Source organism: Symphalangus syndactylus, chromosome 3 (genome assembly GCF_028878055.3).
Source record: "Symphalangus syndactylus isolate Jambi chromosome 3, NHGRI_mSymSyn1-v2.1_pri, whole genome shotgun sequence".
Classification (NCBI taxonomy): domain Eukaryota; kingdom Metazoa; phylum Chordata; class Mammalia; order Primates; family Hylobatidae; genus Symphalangus; species Symphalangus syndactylus.
This window is the reverse complement of record NC_072425.2, coordinates 98,448,033-98,475,713: the sequence shown is the minus strand read 5'-3', so window position 1 is coordinate 98,475,713 and position 27,681 is coordinate 98,448,033. Positions and strand designations below refer to the sequence as shown.

Below are 27,681 nucleotides of genomic sequence, written 5' to 3'. Positions count from 1 at the left end.
AAGGAATCTTTGAAAGTCTAACAGACCTGACTTGAAGAGAAGGCTTTAAACAAGGTTTGTTTTGGGAATTACTACACATAATTCCTGTAATATTTTTAACTACACAGAAACATACTTTTGGCATTATATAAAAATGTATCCTAAAGGTGAAAACAAGTGAATTCAGGACTTTTTAGATTGGTAAAAGGAAGTGTCTAAAATGGGATTTTTATGCCTCAAGACATGCTTTCTTTGGAGGAAGATAAACTGCATAAGAGACAGTGGGGTGACAAATGATGGAGCTGGCTTGTCTGCCCTGATGAATTTACACATACCTCGCTACAGTATGAGTGGGGTTGACTACACGGTGGGTTACAAGACCGGTCGGCATCAGGTTGGCTCATCACCAAGCAGCCCCCTGCAGAACAGAAAATCATGTTTTGACAAATAATATATCTTGCTGTGATAAAAATACACTGTTGTTAGTGACTTGTCTTTGAATCTTGAACCACCTTGGGAATCCCAGGAATTTTTCTGTCAGTGGTTAACTGTGAAACATTTGGTTAACCTTGACCACCTTATTTAGTGACTCCAGGCCCTTCTTACTCAGGGGAGCTAGCTCAGTGCCTGGTACTCAGCAGGTATTCAACAAGCATTTGTTGAAAGAATGATTTTATAGCTGCTATTTTGAAAATACTAATTGCACACAAGCTTTTTCTGTCAGGAGCACATGAATCCAAGTCCGGCAATTGAAAAGCTGATTTAATTTCAAGTTAAAATTCTTTCTTGGAGATTCAAAACAATAGTTTTCATGTCCTTTGAAATAACTCTTTAGCTCTTTAATTTATGTTAAATAAATGTTTTCTTTAAATAATGCATATTTCTTTTTTTAGAAAAGTCACAGTTTCTGCTAATTCATGGTGTTTTTTGGATATAGAGAAGAAAACAAATGTATCTACTAAATCATTTGTTTTGCACTATGGTTTTAACTTGACATTAGAGTTGTTTATCTCTCTCTTATTTTCAAGCATAGTACCAACTGTGCCTAATTTGTCTCAAGTGAGGTTTTAAGATGGAAATAGACGTCATAAAAATCATTGGTGACGTGAAGGAAGCTCATATTTTCAAACTATACTTGTTCAGTTTAACGGAATTTTAGCAAAACAAAATTTTTTCTTATTTATGGAACTGATGATTCTCTGGAATTTAATCACAGGTGCCTATTGCTAATTCTTTGTGTTTCTCTCAATATTATAGTCACAAAATACTCATAGAAAAATTGTCACAGAAAAGCAGTTAGTCATTGCAAGGCAATCACAGTTAATTGGCCACATTGAAGTTATTATTAAACACACACACACACAAAGCAATATTTTGAGCTTCTTATAAGGACAATTTATAAATTAAAGCAATTGATCAAGACAGGTAATATAATTTACACACTTGTCTATTTGTCATAAAGAATCTCATCTCTCCTAAAAGATGAAAGAAGAATGCACATAGAGTTTAACACAAATCATTTACACATTGGCCTTTTGGTACTGAATAGCATTAGAAATAATCCATTGGACACTTTGCTGAATTGAAAATAAATTAAAAATATGATTTTATAGGTAAGTCTTTTAAAATTTGACTTACCTTTGCATTGGGGGAATAGCCCCAACTGCAGTGGAAAAAGAGTTTTTAACATGTAGAAGAAAAGTCAGGTAAATATTATTTGCATCCATTATGGAAAAAAACTTCAAACTTATAGGATCATCTAGAGAAGTTGTTAAATTTTCTTTGAATAGTTTAAAAAAGAATGGAGACATTTATTTCCAATTGCTGAGCTCAGCGGATGACTTCTGTAACACCTCCTCATTCAGAAAGCCTGTCTATCCCTGTCAGGACTCTTCTTACTGCATACCTCTTAGACTGGGGTAGATGGAGCAGATTTTTCTTCCAAAAAATAATACAGTGAGAGAGCAAACGGTTTCTACTAGATGTCTTTTCTTTGTTATGTATGTGACCACAGGGAGTTGTTATTATTAAGGGTTTCTTGAGAGAGCTTTCTCATGTATAAAATCCTATCTTCACAAGAAAAAAAATTGACATCCTGGTCCAGCTTCCATATGGAGGAAATAAGTAATTGGGTTTCGATAAATCCAGGTAATTTAAAATTCAATATAAAGATGGATAGTTTTCAAAAACCATATTGATCCTTGCTCCTATTTCTTACTGTATATATTAAAGTTAAATTTATAAATGAACATTATTCAGAGGCATCCAAATGCACATTGTTTTTTCCCCCACAGCAGGATCGAAACAGCAGCAAGTAAGCAGGTCTGCCTGAGCAGTTAACTGTCAAGACTCCTGCTGTTGCTATGCTATGGCAATTCCTGTAAGTTAGATTTATAAAAAGAAATTGCTTATGGAAAGGCTTAGATTTCTGGGTCCATGTGCCTGAAATTAAGGTTCTGGTTCTGACTTGCATTTCTTTCTAGGAAATTTGCTTGGTGGTTCACTACCTATCTTGAGCCAAAGTCTCTTCCTCCTTCAAGGGGTCCTTAGGATCCCTCATGCTTACAGGCTTCAGATAGGCTTTTAGTAATTGCACACTAGAGTAGTTGGTATATGTTGGCTGAAGTACAATCAAATAAAGTTCTTCCTTTGGATTTCTTCTTTGGATATATAATAATCTGGGGATGCAGGCACAGTAGGTGAGCTGCTCAGATGGTCTGGGTTTGAAATTTACCAGTAGGTCTTCCCTATTAATTAATTTAAAAATCTCTAAATCATAGACTTCTGAATTTAAGCAAGGTATTTGGATTTGTATAATCATATTCCCTTGGTGATATTTTTGGTCTGCATTTATATTGCCTTCAAGGCACAGAAGCAGAAAGTCAAAAAAATTGATTTTTAAACATATAGTAAGTTATTCATATATAAAATTTCTAGAAAAGACCTGAAAATTATTTATAACAATTATTTATTAGAATTAGATAGTATTTTAAATAAGTTTCGGCAGCAATACCTGAAAAGGCTAGGTGAGAGATAATTTGAACCATTATAAACTAAAATAATTTGTCATTGGTCACCAGATGGGTATATACAGCTTAGGCATCCTGAATCCCAAACAGGCTTTGAATACTGAAAGAATAACTTTGTTTCCTTAATTATTTTCTTCAACCAATCACTTGTGTGTTACAGGAAGATTTTCAAAGAACAAAGAGAAACTGGAGGTTTACCTGTTACATTTATACCATCTGACCTTTGACACCACACTGTTCGGGAAGAGCCCTTCCAAGCACTGGCCATCCATTTATATTCATAGCACTGTCCATCTGCAGGGAAATAATAAACATTAGCAAAAGCATTCTGTTACCCAGAAGGACAATCATGGGGATAGAGTATTAATAACATATTAGTGAAAAGTAATAAGCCCATCTCTGATGATTCAAATGTCAATTTATTGTCCTAAAGTTGCCATGCATATGTTTTAAAATTGCAGCTATATACCTCAATCTCAACTAATTTTCCATGTCTGCTGTCACACTACCTGGTGGGAACCTAGGTTTTTAGTTTAATTTTTAAAAAATATTATGAAATAAATATACAGCCAGGTATAGAGAATAACTGTATATATACAGTTATATATATATCTCTCCCATCATGCAATTTTAATATTATTTATCCATATTTGCTTCAGTTTTCATTAGCTTGTTGATGAATAAAACATGAGATATAATTGTATTCTTTTCTGTTCTGATCACCCTCCCTGTCTGTCCAGCAATACTTGCTATTCTGAAGATGTATGACTTTCTTTACCATGCTTTTAATTTTTTCACTATACACACACGCACACACACACATAATTACTATATACAGAAATAATATATGGTATTACTTTCATGCAGTCAGAAATTTTAAAAATGTATCCTATTCTGTGTAGCATTCTGAAACTTAGTCAATGTTACAGGTGAAATATTTCTAAGTGATTTTAAAAAATGTAGTACAGTCAGCTTATTTTAATCGCTACATAGAATGCCATTGTACTACATAACACTGTTTATTTAGCTATTATTTTTCTATTAGGTTATTTTTAATTTTGTTATTCAAACAATGACCTGAAGGTCAACCTTGTGCAAATGGCCTGGTGCTTCTTTAAATTACATATCTAGAAGGGAAATTTGTTGGTATCACTGTATAGATAGCTGAAACTTTGTTAAATATTGCTCATTTTTTTCCTGCAAAAGGTAACAATTTACAAATCCATCAGCAGTGCATAAAGATTGCCATTGCTCTAAATACTCATGAAAACTTATAATTGCCAGATTTTAATTTTTTTTGGTTAGTCTTTTGGGTATGGAAAGTTATCTTGTCATTTTAAAGTTCCTTGATTACTAAAGTTATTGAACAGTAACAAAAATGTTTTGGGACATTTGGATCTCCTGGTATGCAAGCTGCTTATTTAAACCTTTGGCCTTTTATGTTTTTTCTCATTGAATTGTAGAAATTCTTCATTCTGGAACAGTGATTCTTAAAGTGCGGTTCAGAGATCCTGGGAGACATTGACATTCTTTCAGAGTGTGAGTGAGGATTTCCTCTTTGCAACTACAATCTGTGTAGGGTGGGATTTTCTTTACATACATAAACTAAAATAAGATTGCAATAAGTTGAATGCAGAAGCAGATTAGAGAATCCAGCAGTCTTAATTTAGACTTCATAGAGATTTGCAAAAATCCAAACAAGACCACTCTTGTCATTATTTTCCATTTGTTATGGTGAACTTATTTTGCAGGAAATTTGTTATTTATAGTAACATACAATTTTGTTTTTTGATCATTTTAAATAAATTAATAAATATTTTCTATTTTTAAAATTATACATGTCAGAAAAGAACAGTTCTTTCAGGTCCTCAACAATTTTAAGACTATTAACTTGTTTTGGATCAAAAAGTTCTAGATTTGCTATTCTAGACATGAATCCTTTGAAATTAATTCGCTTCATAAGTGTATCTTTCAAGTTTGTGGCTTGTCCTGTAACCTTCTACTGTGTAGAAGTTTTAAATTTTAATTTAAAGAAATTTAAAATTTTTTTCCATTTTTGTTTGTGCTTTTGGTGTCATATTTAGGAAATCCTTCTCTACCTTGAGTTCATGAAAATATCCTCTTATATTTAGTATTTACAGTTTGTTCTTCATCTTTAGGTCTATAATTTATCGAAAATATAGTTTTGTATGTGATGTAAGCTAAAGGTATTTTTTAAAACTTGATATGGATAACACATTTTGGCAATATTATTCATCCACTCATTCTCCCACTGACTTTCCCTCTGCCACTTACCTGTATAAGAATTTGTCCTGGAGATTCTCTTTTCTATTCTTTTAGTCTAATGGCTTAATTGTTGATCAATTACCCTTTTTAACTATTGATGCTTTAGAGTAAGTCTTGATACAAAGCCATATAAGTCCCTTGAATTATTCTCCCACTTTTCCTTCTTAAAAACATTCTGGGATCTTCTTGGCCTTTAACTCCTCTGAGTTAATTTTAGGATCAATTTCTCAGATTACATTAACAACCTGTTCAAATTGCATAGATTTTATAGGTAAATTTGTATAAAATTTACATGTTATAATATTGAGGCTTTTTATCCATAAACATTGTTTCACCAACGTTTTAGTTTTATGTCTTCCAATAAGATTTTATAATTTTTCATACCTATCTTACATGATTTTTGTTGCATTTATTTTTTATAGTTTTAGTTTTATAGTCAATGCAGTTTTTTCCAATTCAATTTTATAACAGTTTTGCTGGTAAAAAAAGACTATTTATTTTGTGTATTGGTTTTTAAATTGTACAATGTTTCTGAATTTTCTTACTTCCAAACAGTTGTCTATACATTATCTTGATTGTCTAAAACGTGAAATTCATATACTATGAGAATGATAATTTTATTTTTTCATTTTCAATCTTAAACCTCTGATAACACTTGGCTGGAACCTCCTTCACTAGGTTGAAAATAAGTGGCAATAGTGGTATCCTTGTTCTGTTACTGATTCCAAGAGCCTGCCTCTAATGTTTCCCCATGTTTTATGATGTTTGTGTAAATTTCGATAGACCTTATTTATTAAGTAAAAAGATTTTCTTCTAGTTCAAGTTTGGTCTACAAGTTTTTATTGTGAAAGTGAACTGAATTTTAGAAATACCTTTTAATGTGTATTAAAAATTGTATCTTTATTTCTGTTAATGTGGGAAATTATATTAATAGATTTTACTAATATTTGGTTATCTTTGTATTTCAACAATTATAGTCATATTATTAAATATTAATTTGGTTAACTAATATTTTATTTTTATGATTTTGACATCTACTTTCATAAGTAACTTTATTTTTAACTGGTTTTACTGTCAAGGTTATACTCTCATAGTAACTGGGGGTTTGTTACATAGGTATACACGTGACATGGTGGTTTCCTGCACCCATCAACCTGTCATCTACGTTAGGTATTTCTCCTAGTGCTATCCCTCCCTTTTACCCCCACCCCCTCACAGGCACTGGTGTGTGATGTTCCATTCCTTGTGTCCATATGTTCTCATTGTTCAACTCCCACTTATGAGAACATGTGTGGTGTTTGGTTTTCTGTTCTTGTGATAGTTTGCTAAGAATGATGGTTTCTAGCTTTATCCATGTCGCTGCAAAGGACATGAACTCATCCTTTTTTATGGCTGCATAATATTCCATGGTATATATGTGCCACATTTCCTTTATTGAGTCTATCATTGATGGGCACTCGGGTTGGTTCCAACTCTTTGCTATTGTGAAGAATGCTGCAATAAACATATGTGTGCATGTGTCTTTATAATAGAATGGTCCCAGTAATGGGATTGCTGGGTCCAATGGTATTTCTTCTTCTAGATCCTTGAGGAATCACCACACTGTCTTCCACAATGGTTGAACTAATTTACACTTCCACCAATAGTGTAAAAGCGTTCCTGTTTCTCCACATCCTCTCTAGCATCCATTGTTTCCTGACTTTTAAATGATCACCATTCTAACTGGGTTTTGATTTGTGTTTCTCTAATGACCAGTGATGATGAGCTTTTTTTCATATGTTTGCTGGCTGCATAATGTCTTCTTCTGAGAAGTGCCTGTTCATATTCTTTGCTCACTTTTTGATGGGGTTGTTTTTTTCCTGTAAATTTGTTTAAGTTCTCTGTAGATTCTGGATATTAGCCCTTTGTCAGATGGATAGATTGCAAAATTTTTCTCCCAATCAGCAGGTTGCCTGTTCATTCTGATAATAGTTTCTTTTGCTGTGCAGAAGCTATTTAGTTTAATTAGATCCCATTTGTCAATTTTGGCTTTTGTGGCCATTGCTTTTGCTGTTTTAGTCATGAAGTCTTTGCCCATGCCTATGTCCTGAATAGTATTGCCTAGGTTTTCTTCTATGGTTTTTATGGTTTTAGGTCTGAGGTTTAAGTCTTTAATCGATCTTGAGTTAATTTCTGCATAAGGTGTAAGGAAGGGGTCCAGTTTCAGTTTTCTGCATATGGCTAGCCAGTTTTCCCAACACCATTTATTAAATAGGGAATCCTTTCCCCATTGATTGTTTTTGTCAGGTTTGTCAAAGATCAGATGGTTGTAGATGTGTGGTGTTATTTCTGAGGCCTCTATTATGTTCCATTGGTCTATATATCTGTTTTGGTACCAGTACCATGCTGTTTTGGTTACTGTAGCCTTGTAGTATGGTATGAAGTCAGGTAGCATGATGCTGCCAGCTTTGTTCTTTTCACTTAGGATTGTCTTGGCTATGCGGGCTCTTTTTTTGTTCCAGATGAAACTTAAAATAGTTTTTTTCTAATTCTGTGAAGAAAGTCAATAGTAACTTGTTGGGGATAGCACTGAATCTGTAAATTACTTTGGGCAGTATGGCCATTTTCACAATATTGATTCTTCCTATCCATGATCATGGAATGTTTTTCCATTTGTTTGTGTCCTCTCTGATTTCCTTGAGCAGTGGTTTGTAGTTCTCCTTGAAGAGGTCCTTCACATCCCTTGTAGGTTGTATTTCTAGGTATTTAGCAATTGTGAATGGAAGTACACTCATAATTTGGCTGTTTTTTCTGTTATTGGTGTATAGGAATGCTTGTGATTTTTACACACTGATTTTGTATTCTGAGACTTTGCTGAAGTTGCTTATCAGCTTAAGGAGATTTTGGGCTGAGACGATGGGGTTTTCTAGATATACAATCATGTCATCTGCAAACAGGGACAATTTGACTTCCTCTTTTCCTAATTGAATACCCTTTATTTCCTTCTCCTGCATGATTGCCCTGGCCAGAACTTCCAACACTATGTCGAATAGGAGAGGTGAGAGAGGGCATCCCTGTCTTATACCAGTTTTCAAAGGGAATGCTTCCAGTTTTTGCCCATTCAGTATGATATTGGCTGTGGGTTTGTCATAGATAGTTCTTATTATTTTGAGATATGTCCCATCAATACCTGATTTATTGAGAGTTTTTAGCATGAAGGGTTGTTGAATTTTATCAAAGGCTTTTTCTGTATCTATTGAGATAATCATGTGGTTTTAGTCTTTGGTTCTGTTTATATGCTGGGTTACTTTTATTGATTTGTGTATGTTGAACCAGCCTTGCATCCCAGGGATGAAGCCCACTTGATCATGGTGGATAAGCTTTTTGATGTGCTGCTGGATTCGGTTTAGCCAGTATTTTGTTGAGGATTTTCACATCAATGTTCGTCAGGGATATTGGCCTGAAATTTTCTTTTTTGTTGTTGTGTCTTGGTATCAGGATCATGGTGGTCTCATAAAATGAGGTAAGGAGGATTCCCTCTTTTTCTATTGTTTGGAATAGTTTCAGAAGGAATGGTACCATCTTCTCTTTGTACCTCTGGTAGAATTTGGCTGTGAATCCATTTGTCCTGGACTTTTCGTGGTTGGTAGGCTATTAATTACTGCCTCAATTTTAGAACTTGTTGTCTATTCAGGGATTCGACTTCTTCCTGGTTTAGACTTGGGAGGATGTATGTGTCCAGGAATTTATCCATTTCTTCTGGATTTTCTATTTTATTTGTGTAGAGGTGTTTATGGTATTCTCAGATGGTAGTTTGAATTTCTGTGGGATCACTGGTGATATCCCCTTTATCATTTTTTATTGCATCTATTTTATTGTTCTCTCTTTTCTTCTTTCTTAGTCTGGCCAGCAGTGTATCTATGTTGTTGATCTTTTCAAAAAACCAGCTGCTGGATTCATTGATTTTTTAAGAGTTTTTTTTTCTCTATTTCCTTCAGTTCTGCTAGCTTTTGAATTTGTTTGCTCTTGCTTCTCTAGTTCTTTTAATTGTGACGTTAGAGTGTAAATTTTAGATGATTCCTGCTTTCTATTGTGCGCATTTAGTGCTATAAACTTCCCTCTCGTACTTTGTGTCTTTGTTCTTATTGGTTTCAGAGAATATATTTACCTAGTAGTCATTCAGGAGCAGGTTGTTCAGTTTCCATGTAGTTGTGCAGTTTTGAGTGAGTTTCTTAATCCTGAGTTCTAATTGGATTGCACTGTGATCTCAGAGACTGTTTATGATTTCTGTTCTTTTGCATTTGCTGAGGAGTGTTTTACTTCCAATTATGTGGTCAATATTAGAATAAGTGTGATGTGGTGCTGAGAAGAATGTATATTCTCTTGATTTGGGGTGGAGAGTTCTGTAGAAGTCTATTAGGTCTGCTTGTTCTAGAGCTGAGTTCAAGTCTTGAATATCCTTGTTAATTTTCTGTCATGTTGATCAGTCTATTATTGACAGTGGTGTGTTAAATTGTGTGGGCAACTAACTCCTTTGTAGGTCTCTAAGAACTTGCTTTATGAATCTGGGTGCTCCTGCATTGGGTGCATCTATATTTAGGACAGTTAGCTCTTCTTGTTACCTTGATCCCTTTACCATATTTAATGCCCTTCTTTGTCTCTTTTGATCTTTGTTGGTTTAAAGTCTGTTTTATCAGAGACTAGGATTGCAACTCCTGCTTTTTTTTTTTTTTTTTTGCTATCTGCTTGGTAAATATCCCTCCATCCCTTTATTTTGAGCCTATATGTGTCTTTGCATGTGAGATGGGTCTCCTGAACACAGCACACTGATGGGTCATGACTCTTTATCCAATTTGCCCATCTGTGTCTTTTAATTGGGGCATTAGCCCATTTACATTTAAGGTTAATATTGTTATGTGTGAATTTGATCCTGTCATTGTGATGCTAGCTAGTTATTTTGCCTGTTAGTTGATGCAGTTTCTTCATAGTGTTGATGGTCTTTACAATTTGTTATGTTTGTGGTACCAGTTGTTCCTTTCCATGTTTAGTGCTTCCTTCAGGAGCTCTGGTAAGGCAGGCCTAGTGGTGACAAAATCTCTCAGCATTTGCTTGTCTGTAAAGAATTTATTTCTCCTTCACTTATGAAGCTTAGTTTGGCTGGATGTGAAATTATGGATTGAAAATTCTTTTCTTTAAGAATGTTAAATATTGGCCCCCACTCTTCTCTGGGTTGCAGGGTTTCTGCAGAGAGATCCACTGTTAGTCTGATGGGCTTCCCCTTGTGGGTAACCTGACCTTTCTATCTGGCTGCCCTTAACATTTTTTCCTTCATTTCAACCTTTGTGAATCTGATGATTACGTGTCTTGGGGCTGCTCTTCTCGAGGAGTATCTTTGTGGTGTTCTCTGTATTTCCTGAATTTGAATGTTGGCCTGTCTTGCTGGGTTGGGGAAGTTCTCCTGGATAATATCCTGAAGAGTGTTTTCCATTCTTCCTGTCACTTTCAGGTACACCAATCAAAGGTAGATTTGGTCTTTTCACATAGTCCCATATTTCTTGAAGGCTTTGTTTGTTTGTTCCTTTTTATTCTTTTCTCTCTAATCTTGTCTTCTCACTTTATTTCATTAAGTTGATCTTCAATCTCTGATATTGTTTCTTCTGCTTTATCGATTTGGCTATTGATACTCGTGTATGCTTCACAAAATTTTTGAGCTATGTTTTTCAGCTCCATCAGGTCATTTATGTTGTTATCTAAACTGGTTATTCATGTTAGCAATTCATCTAACCTTTTTTCAAGGTTCTTAGCTTCCTTGCATTTGGTTAGAATATGCTCCTTTAGCGCAGAGGAGTTTATTATTACTCACTTTCTGAAGCCACCTTCTGTCAATTTGTCAAACTCATTCTCTGTCCAGTTTTATTCATTCCCTTGGTGAGGAGTTGTGATCCTTTGGAGGGGAAGAGGCATTCTGGTTTTTGAAATTTTCAGCCCTTTTATGCTGGTTTCTCCCCATCTTCGTGGATTTATCTACCTTTGGTGTTTGATTTTGGTGACCTTCGGATGGGGTCTCTGAGTGGACGTCCTTTTTTATTGATGTTAATGCTATTCCTTTCTGTTTGTTAATTTTCTTCTAATAGTCAGGACCCTCTGCTGTGGGTCTGCTGGAGTTTTCTGGAGGTCCACTCCAGACCCTGTTTGCCTGGATATCACCAGCAGAGGCTGCAGAACAGCAAAGATTGCTGCCTGTTACTTCCTCTGAAAACTTCATCCCAGAGGGGCACCTGCCAGATGCCAGCCAGAGCTCTCTTGTATGAAGTGTCTTTCATCCCTTACTGGGAGGTGTCTCCCAGTCAGGAGACATGGGGTCGGGACCCACTTGAGGAGGCAGTCTGTTCCTTAGCAGAGATCAAATGCTGTGCTGGGAGATCTGCTGCTCTCTTCAGAGCCATCAGGCAGGGATGTTTAAGTCTGCCTAAGCTGCACCCACAGTGCCCCTTCCCCCAGGTGCTCTGTCCCAGGGAGATAGATAGGAGTTTTATCTATTAGCCCCTGACTGGGGCTCCTGTCTTTTTTCACAAATGCCCTGCCCAGAGAGGAGGAATCTGGAGAGGAAGTCTGGCCACAGCGGACTTGCTGAGCTGCGGTGGGCTCTGCCCAGTTTGAACTTCCTGGTGGCTTTATTTACACTGTGAGGGTAAAACAGCCTACTCAAGCCTCAGTAATGGCGGGCGCCCCTCCCCAGCTACAGCATCTCAGGTTAACCTCAGACTGCTGTGCTGGCAGCGAGAATTTCAAGCCAGTAGATCTTAGCTTGCTGGGTTCTGTGAGTGTGGCACCTGCCCAGCCAGACCACTTGGCCCCCTGGCATCAGCCCTCTTTCCAGGGCAGTGAATGGTTCTATCCTGCTGGCATTCCAGGTGCCACTGGGGTATTTAAAAAAGCTCCTGCAGCTAGCTAGGTGTCTTCCCAAAGAGCCGCCCAGTTTTGTGGTTGAAACCCAGGGCCCTGATGGCATAGGCACCAGAGGGAATCTCTTGGTCTGCGGGTTGCAAAGACTGTGATGTATCTGGGCTGGAGTACACCGTTCACAGTCTTTCACAGCTTCCCTTGGCTAGGGCAGGGAATCCCTGACCCCTTGCTCTCCCCGGGTGAGGCAATGCCCCATTCTGCTTCAGCTTGTCCTCCGTGGGCTGCACCCACTGTCCAACCAGTCCCAATGAAATGAATTGGGTACCTCAGTTGGAAATGCAGAAATCACCCGTCTTCTGCATTGATCCCGCTGGGAGCTGCAGACCAGAGCTGTTCCTATTTGGCCATCTTGCCCAGAATCTCCACTTTTTTTTTTAAGATTTCACATAGGGAGATCCTGGATCCAAGATGGCCAAATAGGAACAGTGCCAGTCTGCAGCTTCCAGTGAGATTGATGCAGAAGGTGGGTGATTTCTGCATTTCCAACTGAGGTACCTGGCTCATCTCATTGGGACTGGCTGGACAGTAAGTGCATCCCATGCAGGGTGAGCTGAAGCAGGGTGGGGTGTCGCCTCACCTGGGAAGTGCAAGGGGTTGGGGAACTGTCTCCCCTAGCCAAGGGAAGCCATGAGGAATGGTGCATTCTGGCCCAGATACTATGCTTTTCCCATGGTCTTTGCAACCCACAGACCAGGAGATTCCCTCGGGTGCCTACACCACCAGGGCCTTGGGTTTCAAGCACAAAACTGGGTGGCTGTTTGGGCAGACACCGAGCTAGCTGTGAGAGTTTTTTTTCATACCCCAGCGGGGCCTGGAGCACCAGCGGGACAGAACTGTTCACTCTCCTGGAAAGGGTGCTGAAGCCAGGGAGCTGAGTGGTCTAACTCAGTGGATCCCACCCCCACAGAGCCCAGCAAGCTAAGATCCACTGGGTTGACATTCTCACTGCCAGCGCAGCAGTCTGAAGATGATCTGTGACTCTCAAGCTTGGTGGGAGGAGGGGTGTATACCATTATTGAGGCTTGAGTAGGCAGTTTTCTCCTCACAGTGTAAACAAAGCTGCTGGGAAGTTTGAACTGGGCAGAGCCCACCAGAGCTCTGCAAAGCCCTTGTAGACAGACTGCCACTCTAGATTCCTTCTCCCTGAGCAGGGCATCTCTGAAAGAAAGGCAGCAGCCCCAGTCAGGGGCTTATAGATCAAACTCCTGTCTCCCTGGGATAGAGCACCTGGGGGAGAAGGGGCAGCTGTGGGTACAGCTTCAGCAGACTTAAACATCCCAGCCTGATGGCTCTGAAGAGAGCAGTAGATCTCACAGCACAGTGTTTGACCTCTGCTAAGGGTCATACTCTCTCCTGAAGTGGGTCCCTGACCCCTGTGTCTTTGACTGGGAGACAGACACCTCTCAGCAGGGGTTGACAGATGCCTCATACAGGAGAGCTCTGGCTGGCATCTGGCAGGTGCCTCCCTGGGACAAAGCTTTTAGAGGAAGTAACTGGCAGCAATCTTTGCTGTTCTGCAGCCTCCGTTGGTGATATGCAGGCAAACAGGGTCTGGAGTGGACCTCCAGAAAACTCCAGCAGACCTGCAGCAGAGGGTCCCGACTGTTTGTTAGAAGAAAAACTATCAAACAGAAAGGATTAGCATTAACATCAATAAAAAAGGACATCCACTAAGAGACCCCATCTGAAGGTAACCAACATCAAAGGTAGATAAATCCATGAAGACGAGGAAAAACCAGCACAAAAAGTCTGAAAATCCAAAAACCCAAATGCTTCCTCTCCTCCAAAGTATCAAAACTCTTTGCCAGTAGGGAAACAAAACTGGATGAAGAATCAGTTTGACAAATTGACAGAAGTAGGCTTCAGAAGGTGAGTAATAACAAACTCCTCTGAGCTAAAGGAGCATGTTCTAACAGAATGCAAGGAAGCTAAGAACCTTGAAAAGAGGTTAGACGAATTGCTAACAAGAATAACCAGTTTAGATAACAACATAAATGACCAGATGGAGCTGAAAAACACAGCTCAAAAATTTCATGAAGCATACACGAGTATCAATAGCCAGATTGATAAAGCATAAGAAACAATATCAGAGATTGAAAGTGAGAAGACAGACAAGATTGGAGAGAAAAGAATAAAAAGGAACAAACAAAGCCTCCAAAAATATGGGACTATGTGAAAAGACCAAATCTACCTTTGATTGGTGTACCTGAAAGTGACAGGGAGAATGGAAACAAGCTGGAAAACACTCTTGAGAATATTATCCAGGAGAACTTCCCCAACCTAGCAAGACAGGCCAACAATCAAATTCAGGAAATACAGAGAACACCACAAAGATACTCCTCGAGAAGAGCCACCCCAAGACACATAATCATCAGATTCACAAAGGTTGAAATGAAGGAAAAAATGTTAAGGGCAGCCAGATAGAAAGGTCAGGTTACCCACAAAGGGAAGCCCATCAGACTAACAGTGGGTCCCTCTGCAGAAATTCTACATTCCAGAAGAGATTGGGATCCAATATTCAACATTCTTAAAGAATTTTCAATCCATAATTTCACATTCAGCCAAACTAAGCTTCATAAGCAAAGGAGAAATAAAATCCTTTACAGACAACCAAATGCTGAGAGATTTTGTCACCACCAGGCCTGCAAGAGCTCCTAAAGGGCACACTCAATATTGAAAGAAAAAACTGGTACCAGCCACTGCAAACATGTGGATCAGTCAGAGTGGTTCGAGAAACTATAGGGAAAGGAGCAGGCCTTCTGAAAGGTCCAAAGGCTCTGCCTGGCTTTGGGGGAGAATAGCCAAAGGCAGCTGTTCTCTGACCCTGAGGCAGAAGGCAAGGAGTAGGTACAAGAGAGTGTAGGGGAATTTATCTTAAACAGGCTTGTTTACTTGTGTTGACCAGGAACCGATCTTTGATCATCCACACATGTGATGTTCCTTGGAAGGGGAACAATAAATGTTAATTACCCACAGATTGTGTTTGCTCCAGGCTTTTGGCATCGTGCCTACACTGAATAAAAGCATGCAGCTCCAGCTTCTCGGGGCTACACTTTGGCAACTAGAGCCAGGCAGACCCCTAGCTGCTTTTACACTGCATACCTGTGTCCAAGTACTCATTTCATTCATTGGTTGGCCAGGGTCTATGGGAAGACCCAGCACAAACACATACCAAATTGTAAAGACTATTGACACTATGAAGAAACTGCATCAACTAATGGGCAAAATAACCAGCTAGAATCACAATGACAGGATCAAATTCACATATAACAATATTAACCTTAAATGTAAATGGGCTAAATTAAAAGACACAGACTGGCAAATTGGATAAAGAGTCAAGACCCATTGGTGGGCTGTATTCAGGTGACCCATCTCACATGCAAAGACACACATAGGCTTAAAATAAAGGGATGGAGGAATATTTACCAAGCAAATGGAAAGCAAAAAAAAAAAAGCGGGGGTTACAATCCTAGTCTCTGATAAAACAGACTTTAAACCAAAAAAGATCAAAAGAGACAAAGAAGAGCATTACATATGGTAAAGGGATAAATGTAACACGAAGAGCTAACTATCCTAAATATAGATGCACCCAATGCAGGACTACGCAGATTCATAAAGCAAGTTCTTAGAGACCTACAAAGAGAGTTAGACTCCCACACAATAATAGTGGGAGACTTTAACATCCCATTGGCAATATTAGACAAATCAATGAGACAGATAATTAATAAGGATATTCAGGACTTGAACTAAGCTGTGGACCAAGGAGACCTAATAGACTTCTACAAAACTCTCCACCCCAAATCAACAGAATATGCATTCTTTTTTTTTTTTTTTTTTTTTTTTTTTTTTGAGACAGACTCTCACTCTGTAGCACAGTGGCACTATCTCGGCTCACTGCAGCCTCCACCTCCCATGTTCAAGTGATTCTCCTGCCTCAGCCTCCCGAGTAGCTGAGACTACAGGCACCCGCCACCATGCCCAGCTAATTATTGTATTTTTAGTAGAGATGGGGTTTCACCATATTGGCCAGGCTGTTCTCAAACTACTGACCTTGTAATCTGCCTGCCTCGGCCTCCCGAAGTGCTGGGATTACAGGCATGAGCCACCATGCCCAGCCCAGAATATACACTCTTCTCAGCACCACATTGCATTTTTTCTAAAATTGACCACATGGTTGGAGGTAAAACACTCCTTAGCAAATGCAAAAGAACGGAAATCATGACAAACAGTCTCTCAGACACAGTGCAATCAAATTAAAACTCAGGATTAAGAAACTCACTCAAAACTGCTCAACTACATGGAAACTGAACAACCTGCTCCTGAATGACTACTGGGTAAATAACAAAATTAAGGCAGAAATAAGTAAGTTATTTGAAACCAATGAGTTCAAAGACACAACATACCAGAATCTCTGGCACACAGTTAAAGCTGTGTTTAAAGGGAAATTTTTAGCACTAAATGCTCACAGGAGAAAGCAGGAAAGATCTAAAATCAACACCTTAACATCACAATTAAAAGAACTAGAGGAGCAAGAGGAAACAAATTCAAAAGCTAGCAGAAGTCAAGAAATAACTAAGAGCAGAACTGAAGGTGATAGAGACATGAAAAACCCTTAAAAAAATCAATCAAGGAGCTGGTTTTTTGAAGAGATCAACAATTTAGATAGATGGCTAGCCAGACTAAGAAAGAAGAAAAGAGAGAAGAATCAAATAGATTCAATAAAAAATGATAAAGGGGGTATCACCACTGATCCCACAGAAATACAAACCACCATCAGAGAATACTATAAATATCTCTATACAAATAAGCTAGAAAATTTAGAAGAGAGAAATTCCTGGAAACATACTCCCTCCCATGAGTAAACCAGGAGGAAGTTGAATCCATGAAGAGACCAATAACAAGTTCTAAAATTGAGGCAGTAATTAGCCTACCAACCACACAAAGCCCAGGACCAGACAGATCCACAGCCGAATTCTACCAGAGGTACAAAGAGGAGTTGGTACCATTCTTTCTGAAACTACTCCAAACAATATAAAAAGGGAGACTCCTCCTTAACTCATTCAGTGAGGCCACCATCATCCTGATACCAAAACCTGGCAGAGACACAATAAAGAAAAATAAATTTCAGGCCAATATCCCTGATGAACATTGACGCGAAAATCCCCAATCACATACTGGCACACCAAATCCAGCAGCACATCAAAACGCTTATCCACCACAATCAAGTCGGCTTCATCCCTGGGATGCAAGGCGGGTTCAACATATGTGAATCAATAAACGTAATCCATCACATAAATAGAACCAATGACAAAAACCACATGATTATCTCAACAGATGCAGAAAAGGCCTTTGACAAAATTCAACACCCCTTCATGCTAAAAACTCTCAATAAACTAGGTATTGATGGAACGTATCTCAAAATAATAAGAGCTATTTATGTCAAACCCACAGCCACAGGGCTACAGTAACCAAAACAGCATGGTACTGGTACCAAAACAGATACATAAACCAATGGAACACAACCACGGCCTCAGAAATAATAACACACATCTACAACCATCTGATCTTTTACAAGCCTGACAAAAGCAATGGGGAAAGGATTCCCTATTTAATAAATGGTGTTGGGAAAACTGGCTAGCCATATGCAGAAAACTGAAATCGGACCCCTTCCTTACACCTTATACAGAAATTAACTCAAGATGGATTAAAGACTTAAACCTCAGACCTAAAACCGTAAAAACCATAGAAGAAAACCTAGGCAATACCATTCAGGACACAGGCATGGGCAAAGACTTCATGACTAAAACACCAAAAGCAATGGCCACAAAAGCCAAAATTGACAAATGGGATCTAATTAAACAAAAGAGCTTCTGCACAGCAAAAGAAACTATCATCACAGTGAACAGGCAACCTGCTGATTGGGAGAAAAATTTTGCAATTTATCCATCTGACAAAGGGCTAATATCCAGAATCTGCAAAGAACTTAAATAAATTTACAAGAAAACAACAACTCCATGAAAAAGTGGGCGAAGAATATGAACAGACAGTTCTCAGAAGAAGACATTATGCAGCCAACAAACATAAGAAAAAAAGCTCATCAACACTGGTCATTAGAGAAATGCAAATCAAAACCACAATGAGGTACCATCTCACACCAGTTAGGATGGTGATCATTTAGAAGTCAGGAAACAAAGGATGCTAGAGAAGATGTGGAGAAATAGGAATGCTTTTACACTGTTGGTGGGACTGTAAATTAGTTCAACCATTATGGAACACAGCATGGTGATTCCTCAAGGATCTAGAACCAGAAATATCATTGGACCCACTAATCCCATTACTGGGAATATTATGCAGCCATAAAAAAGGATGAGTTCATGTCCTTTGCAGGGACATGGATGAACCTGGAAACTATCATTCTCAGCAAACTAACACAGAAACAGAAAACCAAACACTGCACGTTCTCATTCATAATTGGGAGTTGAACAATGAGAACACATGGACACAGGGAGGGGAATATCACACACCGGGGCCTGTCGAGGGGCAGGGGCTAGAGGAGGGATAGCATTAGGAGAAATACCTAAAGTAGATGAAGTAGATGATGGATTGATGGGTGCAGCAAATCACCATGGCATGTGTATACCTGTGTAACAAACCTGCATGTTCTGCACATGTACCCCAGAACTTAAAGTATAATTAAAAAAAGAAAATAAAATAAATGTAATTCAAATTTAAAAAAAAGTATGTTCTTATAAAAAAAAAGATTTCACATAAATAGGAGTTGAGGTATTGCTCCTCACAAGAGGGCATTAGCTGCGGGGGTCTGCCTGCAGACCCTGACCCCAGCGATAGATGAATAAAACGTACACTGACACAGATATTATCTTTTGCCAGTCCTGCTGAGTGTCTGACACACCAAGAGAGGTTTGTCACTGCGGCCAGCCCTGATCAGTGAGGGAGACTCACATTTATTAGTTAACAAAAGCTTGAGTCAATGCCATTAGAGGGTAATTGACATTGTGGACTTCTGGAGCAAAAAGCATGTATCAAAGGCTCATCTTGAGACCACATGGGTAAACAAGCTAACTAGGTAACTTCCTCACATCTCGTTGTTTACTACTCTAATCTATTTAACTAAAGGTAATGGGACCAGGCCGCCTTCCGCCAGGTCTATTACCAAAGTCATGTGAAAACCCTCAGACCTTCCAAAAGGGTTTTGTGGCTATTACAACTAATATTTTTCCCACCAACCTGATCAAATCTCAACAAGGAGTTGTCTGTTTCTTTAAATTTTGGGAAAACTCATAATTAAAGCCATTTAAGTTTTAGTTTGTGTGCATGTGTGAGTATGTATTTCATAGGTTTGAAAATAGTTATATAATCTATGGTATAGGTTTTTCATTACTCTTGATAAAATATAACCTAAATTATCTTGATATTTTTACTTTTGTTAGAAAAAACTATTCACAGAATTATATTCTATTTTTCTAAACTTTATTCTATTTATGGTAATGACGACTTTGCTTTTTTTTTCTTCTTCACTGATTTTACCATGAGCTGGTCTGTTTTGTCAGTTTGCTCTAAAAACAATCTATTGGTTTTGTTGATTATTTATTTTCTATCTCACTGAATTTATACTTATCCATGTTGGTTGCATTTCATTTCCTTTTTACTTTTCTTAAAAATTTATTCAGTTGAGACACATGAAAAAATGCTCATCATCACTGGCCATCAGAGAAATGCAAATCAAAACCACAATGAGATACCATCTCATACCAGTTAGAATGGCGATCATTAAAAAGTCAGGAAACAACAGGCGCTGGAGAGGATGTGGAGAAATAGGAATGCTTTTACATTGTTGGTGGGACTGTAAACTAGTTCAACCATTGTGGAAGACGGTGTGGCGATCCCTAAAGGATCTAGAACTAGAAATACCATTTGACCCAGCCATCCCATTACTGGGTATACACACACCCAAAGGACTATAAATCATGTTGCTATAAAGACACATGCACACATAACATTTATTGCGGCACTATTCTCAATAGCACAGACTTGGAAGCAACCCAAATGTCCAACAATGATAGACTGGATTAAGAAAATGTGGCACATATACACCATGGAATACTATGCAGCCATAAAAAAGGATGAGTTCATGTCCTTTGTAGGGACATGGATGAAGCTGGAAACCATCATTCTGAGCAAACTACTGCAAGGACAAAAAACCAAACACCGCATGTTCTCACTCATAGGTGGGAATCGAACAATGAGAACACTTGGACACAGGAAGGGGAACATCACACAGAGGGTCCTGTTGTGGGGTTGGGGGAGGGGGGAGAGGGATAGCATTAGGAGATATACCTAATGTAAATGACGAGTTAATGGGTGCAGCACACCAACATGGCACATGTATACATATGTAACAAACCTGTACGTTGTGCACATGTACCCTAGAGCTTAAAGTATAATTAAAATTTAAAAAAAATTATTCAGTTGAATGTTTAGTTCATTTTTAACTTTTCTCCCTTCTATAGAAGAGTTTAAAGCTCAAGCTCTCCTCTAGGTACTTCTTTGCTGCATCCCATATAACATTTGCTGTATAATGCTTTACAAGTATGATTTTACACTTCTAAAGTGTGCGTGTGGAGATTTCTTTTGTCATTGTTCTATTGATTCCTAATTTTATTTCCTTGTCATTTTGGAGTGAATACTTTTCTTTCTTGCCTTGGGAATTATTTTATTTATTGTAACTTTTGAACTTTCTTTACTGTTTACTTATCCTGTCCTAGCATATGGAGTGTTTTACCTAGTTGATAAATTTAGGAAGATTAAATTGACAGAGCAGGTAATTCTGTCTAGTTCTTGGGCTAAGTCATCTAGCCCATTTGGTTTTTACTGCAAGTATTCTTTTCTAACAAACACTTCAAGCTTTTGTCTCCAACTTTTCAGTGAGAACGGTGATATTTTGTTTCCTATTTGCTACTATGTCATATTACTTATTTCAGAACATAAGCAGCATTAAGAGTTGTTTGTTGAGCTCCACACCCTCTATCAAATAGCAATTCTTTTGCAATTCTTTTGTTTTCAAGTCTTCGTGTGTTTTTTCCCAAACTGACATTTAATGCTGTGATTCTTGAAGATGTATTGCTTACATTGAGTGAATGATTCTATGTGTGTATACATTCACACAGACACATAAACATAGATGTTTATAGATGCTGTAAGTAAAATTTAGATTAAAATCAATTTTTACCAATTTGATTTATCCATTTGAAAAAAATATAGTAAAATCTCACACTTTGCCGTGGATTTGTAATTTTTATTTAATTCTGTCATTTGATTTAAATAAATTGAAGATTGTTAGAGTCCTACCTGATCATGATTGTTATAAGTGTACAAATAATGTGCTCCTAATTATCTCAGCCTTCTTGGGCTCATAAAACTGGGAAACATTTTTGCAAAACTCACATCTTATTTATGAAGGGTGGCAGGATTTTCCGTCTTTCCAATCTTTAGAATTCAGAATCTTCCCCTTACTTTAGTCCTCAGCCTTAAGTGACATCTGAGTAAATTTTTAATTAATTAATTAATTTATTTTTGAGATGGAATTTTGCTCTTGTTGCCCAGGCTGGAGTGCAATGGTGCAATGTCGGCTCACTGCAGCCTCTGCCTCCCAGGATCAAGTGATTCTCCTGCCTCAGCCTCCTGAGTAGCTTGGATTACAGGAGCCTGACACCATGCATAATTTTTTTTTGGTAGAGTTGGGGTTTGGCCGTGTTGGCCAGGCTGGTCTCACAACTCCCGGCCTCAGGTGATCCGCCCACCTAGGCCTCCCAAAGTGTTGGGATTACAGGTGTGAGCCACCGCACCTGGCCAAATTTGTTTATTTTTAACAGACTATTTTTTTTAATCTTATGCTTTTGCTTAAGATAGAGTATACGAATGGTAGCACTCACCATAACATGATTTTGTTTCTAACATCTGCTCTGGGCACAGGTGCTGATTCTCTAGTTCTTGTATAATCACTGCTCTGGATCTGACCTGTATTCCACCAAAGCCTAGATCCTCACCATTCACACAGGTCAGCTGACACAGGCTCCAGGAAGACCAGTCCTTCAAATAACAGTCACCTGTAAAACACAGATTTGTAATTTACACCCACATCCACAGAGAAAAGCCAGCCCGATAATCATTTTAATTCCAACCCCAGTGGGCAATGTTTTTAGGTATCCCAGTCACACATAATATTTATAAGATTTAAATAAGCATTTAATATTTGTAAATTTGTAATTGTATAACTTTGTATATATATTGTTATTTTCTGTGTGGCTATTACTGGTCTATGTGTTGCTTAATGATATCAAAGGTAAACTGTGGCTGACAGGAGCTCATCCACCATAATTTATCTCTTCTTAGGATATAACAAATATTGATCAAAACCTACTACCATTCTTGTCATTATCATAGTAAAGTGGTCTATTACACATGAGGTATACTCAAAGAAAGCCTAAATATAAACAGAATTAGTCTTCTAGGTATTCACGATTTTGAAAAAGTTTGAAGTCCAAGGCTGACAGAGCTGGTTTTATGTTTTCATTCCTATTTCTTCCCAGAAGAGTGGAGGTGAGAGAGACAACTGAGCAGTCGCAGTACTAGAAATAATGTTCACTATTTCCCCTGATCTACATCCTCAATCAACTTCTCTTTAAAATATTTTTTTATTGAAGGATAACAAACATGTAAAATGATCACATATCACAGATGCACAGATAGCTGAATTTCGATAATCTGATTATATAACCATGTGATCAACACCCAAATCAAGGAACGAAACATTCCCAGGATCTCAAAACCCTCCCTTGTGTGACATATGAAATCGTACCATATGTACTTTTTTGGGTCTGGCTTCTTTCTCTCATTTATGTTTGTGAGATCCATCATATATTTATGAAGTTCTAATTTCTTCATTCGTACAACTTTCCATTGTGTGAATATATCACAATTTAGATATCCATTCTACTATTGATGGGCATGTGGGGAGTTGTAAATTTTTCCTATCATGTTATTGTAAACATTTCAGTACAAGTCCTCTGATGAACTTATATATGCATTTATGTTGGGTATGTACCTAGGAGTGCAATTGATGGGCCATAGTGCATCCATGCTTCCAAAATCTTTAGCCATTTTAAGAACAGAAAAGATTTTATGAAATACACCCTTTCCATTAACCCATCCATTCTTCAGAGTGACTGCTTTGTGATACTCTTCAGAGTACACAGTCAATTATGATAGACACAAATTCACAAGGGTTTCTTATCACTTATTTATTCTAGCCAGGTCATATGAATAATTCATATTGCCTTATATTATGCTGAAGGTGACTGGTATTAGCAGAAAGTTGCCTGGAGATCTGATTAATGGAAAAACTTCTTGTGCCATGCCTAAGAAGTCCTGGTAAGACATGAGTTATTGACTAACATATATACACATAATAGCAAAGTGGAGTGATTTTTGTAGGCCTTTGTTAAAGAATGTAATTGGTACTCCTAAAGTACAGAAAGTTCTAATAAATTTTGGAAATGCAAAGGAAAAAGAAACTAGAAAGAAGTTCTAAGTAGTCTGAGAAAGTTTTAGAAACACTTTTATTTCCTAGGAAACGTCACTTTGGAGTTACTCAGTTTTTAATTATGTAGGAAAACTGCTAAAGTTAAAAAAATTCCTGTCAATATGAATGTAATAAAATTTCACCTCAGTGATTGAAAATTACATGGAAAGAAAACATCCCTTTTCACCAGTAGGCTTTATCTTTGTGGCAATCCACATTTAGCATCATTTATTTTGCAACAAAACGTAATAAATCTTTTAATGATAGTCTGTGAGTTATGTAATTATCGCCCCTAAGTAACACATGTCAGGCTTCAAAGATTTAATAACAGCAAATGAGAGTGAGATACTCCCTTGTTCTAAATACACTTTTCTATTTTGACCATGTAAACCATTGTAATAACAATTAAATTACCCCATGCCTGCCAAAGATATGACAATTAAACACATGATATGTATTTCCTAATTCAGTATTCTACTCTTTAAAGCTTATTAGTTCACATATTGCTAGCTTTCAAAACCCATCATTAGAGAAAACTAGCAAGAGAGGAACTGAAATGAATAGATTGTAATTTAGAAGAGAAGAGCAGCCTCTTCCTAGATTTGCAATTACTTTAATTAAAACAATGTGTTTGCTCTATGTTATCATGGGATCCTGTAATTTTCCTTCACATCATTTACCACAAATTATAATCTTATAGATTATATATTATGTCACTATTAGATTAGCAATTGTTCTTTCCTTTAGAAAGTAAGCTATACAAGGACAGGGTCTGTTTCTCTGACCTCAAGTCCAGGGCCTGACCTGTAATTACATTTGATAAATAACAGTCAAATGAGTGAGTGAGTGTGCTGCAGGAAGTATAATGAAATCACGTGGGGAGTGTCCATAGTAAGGCATACACTACAGTCTGACAAGGATGCCCGTTCTGCTCAATGGTGTGAATGTCACAATGATCCTATTACTGGTGCTGGAGATTTGGTTTTGGAAAAGGAGGTCTTACAACTTTTAGCCAAGGGTCACTTTTTGTTGCCTCTATAGCCATTCAGCACATCAAGGTGCAAAGATTCAGTCCTTGGCCCTGCCTGGAGCTGTCACCTGCTGCCACAGCCTTAGGCTGGGTCTGCAGTGAAGCGAAATGATTTTATTGAATTGTGTGTGAGATCTTAAATGATATCAGACTAGCTTCAGCAGCAGGAAATGAAAGGGGAATTGCCGGGTCAGCAAAAGGCTGTTGGCAGCAACGCTTTGCCTGGCTTTAGAAAGTCAGATTTTCTTTTCTTTTACTTTATTTTTAAATTTTATTTTATTCTATTTTATTTTTTATTGTGATAAGATCATTTAACATGAGATCTACCCACTTAACACATTTTTAGGTATACAATACAGTATTGCTAACTACAGGCACTATGTCTTACAACGGATCTCTAGAACTTATTCACCTTGCATAGCTGAACCTTTACACTCATTGAGAAGGAGCTGCTATTCAGATTTTTGGTTTTTAAAAATAGTTTAGTTCTTGACCTGAAGTAGATGAAAATATCCATGTGGGCAAAGATCAATACAGTAGTTGGATATTTTCAGAGTCTAGGGGGCTTGTCCTCAAAATAACCCCTATCAGGGTTATTTTATTTATTGTTCAGTTTCATTCAGTTCATCTTAAACTATACCCTACCATTTTTATCATCTCAAATGATTTTTTTTTTAATGAAGGAATAAGTAACTCGATGAGTGAATAAATAGCTAACCCATGTCAGTTTTTCCAGGTTTTAGGGACTCAATCCCATTTACAAATTTTTGTTGATATATGTTATCCACTTTTAAAATTTTCTTAAATCACATCCTTTTATATGTTTATATGTTTTATGCCCCATTATTTTTGCCAAATCCTTAATTTTTAATATTTTGAGGTCATATTCAAAAGAAAATACTGTAAAAGAGATGCAATTTTTAAATCATAATTATAAACAAATTGGGAGAATACAAATTTTCCACTTGGGGATAAAATACAGGTAATTCATTTTCAATCTGTTCATTTCCAGTCCACTAATAAATTGTTGCCCCTATCTACATCTTTTTCAAGGATGGGTTTTCTGGCACATTTTGACATTAAATTTCCTCTACAATTCTCTGCATCAAGCCCAAATTCATAAATATTAGCTTATCACTGTCTGCCATTTTTTCCATACTATTTGATATACAAAATTTTCTTTCTACTTTTACTGCATGCACCCATTGTGTCTAACACTGAATCTGAATAATATCTTTCAATGGTTTCCTCCATACTGCTATTTTGTCTTCCAGTTGTAGATAATCTGTTTTTTTCTTACTGAAGACTTTATTAATTATTTTTCTATATTTTATGTTTTAACTACATTTATCTAGGTATGAGTTTGTTGTTCATTCTACCCTGGACCCAGGGCAAGCTGTTATTATGAGGACTTAATCTGTTTTTAGCCATTATGTGTTTAAACATTGGCCTCTCTTTCTCTCTTCTGGAAATCCCTAATAGGTTATGTTTTGTCCTTATTTTCTCATCTTTTATTTCATACCTTTTCTGTGGAGCATGGGCTTAAGGCCTTAAATACCATCTCCTGCAGATGTTAAAACTCCAGAGGGTGTTGAGAGGCCACATGGGAGACCTGGACTTCACCCCTACCTGGCAGTAATGAGACAGCGTCCCGTTCCCCACAGGCATACTGTTGAGCTGTTGGCATAGATATTACTGAATAAGACTGTTGACATCCTGTAACTTATACTTTATATGCAACCCCTTCATGGCCCTTGTCCTAGGAAAAAATAATCAGAATATGAATTCTCCTTTGCTGTTGTTACCTGGGCAAGGCTGGGTGCAGGTTTCCTCCAGAACCATGTTTTTATTACCATCTATAATGAGTTCAATGTCAGCACAGAATTCCTCATCCACCACTTTGCTGAAATCATCAGCTGACCCATCACTTACTACACAAGAAATGTTCCTTGTTCTGGTCCCTTCTCCACACTGGGCCTCCTGGAATGGAGAAGAAATAACTAATTAGAAAAAGAGAAATACTTCATTAGAGAGCTCATCACTTAGTTATGTCTGCACCATTGACTTTGATTTATGAACATTTAGAGAAGGATTTGAAACCCTAGGGAAGAAGCCCTATAGGGCACTAGCAATAAAGGATACATTGAACAATTTGTTTCCTAGCTAAAGACAGGAAAATAAATTTTCATTAAAATGAATCAGTCTCCAAATGATTTAAAAAATATAGGGCATGGAGTTTTTGTTATCAAAACTAATTAAATGGTTATAAAATGGCAAGGTACATACAAATTTTAAGAAGCTTGTCATCTGTGAGCTCTGAAACATATTTCTAACATGTTATTTTTATGTTTTTCTGCAGATAAAGTCTCTGCAGATAGAGTACACACTTCCTTACAACTTCTTGAGATTTGATACCTGCACTTGGCATGGAGACCACTGGCCATATTGCCACCGATAACAAGGCTTCACTGGGCAGGGTTTGGACTGGTCCATCAGGGAAGGGCATGGTCTTCCATCACCTTGAAAGGGCTGGGTCACTGTTCGTCTTCGGATCATTTTTCCTTTAAGAGATACAAAGTGATGCAACTTTAATATATGTTATGGTTTTGCAAGCATATATCTCATTGGGAGAAGGCATCACAGTGATATCTCCTGAGGCGATCCAGGAACAAGTAAGGCTTAGACGTTTTGGAAAGAAAGACAACCAATCCAACCTTTCTGAAGATTATCTGATATGGGTTAAAGCAAGAAGGATATTTTATTTCATATTCCTTGACCATTAGCCTAATAAAAATTACGGTACAAACAAA

The 27,681-nt window shown here is 37.6% G+C and overlaps 1 protein-coding gene and 1 long non-coding RNA gene across 2 annotated transcripts in view; one reads left to right on the top strand and one right to left on the bottom strand.

The window, feature by feature from the left end:
* THSD7A (thrombospondin type 1 domain containing 7A) overlaps positions 1 to 27,681 on the bottom strand; it is a 468,537-nt gene that overhangs the window by 8,842 nt on the left and 432,014 nt on the right. The window contains exons 21-25 of the mRNA XM_055272578.2: positions 27,287 to 27,432; positions 26,677 to 26,851; positions 22,193 to 22,366; positions 3,207 to 3,302; positions 315 to 397 (exon numbers count right to left, since the gene is read on the bottom strand). Of these exons, the coding sequence (XP_055128553.1) occupies positions 315 to 397; positions 3,207 to 3,302; positions 22,193 to 22,366; positions 26,677 to 26,851; positions 27,287 to 27,432 (674 nt within the window). The remainder of the gene's footprint in view (positions 1 to 314; positions 398 to 3,206; positions 3,303 to 22,192; positions 22,367 to 26,676; positions 26,852 to 27,286; positions 27,433 to 27,681) is intronic.
* LOC129479453 (uncharacterized) lies at positions 17 to 27,681 on the top strand. Its single transcript, XR_008656683.2, has 4 exons — positions 17 to 54; positions 2,274 to 2,359; positions 4,472 to 4,547; positions 27,231 to 27,681. It is a non-coding gene; the product is annotated as an uncharacterized lncRNA (long non-coding RNA).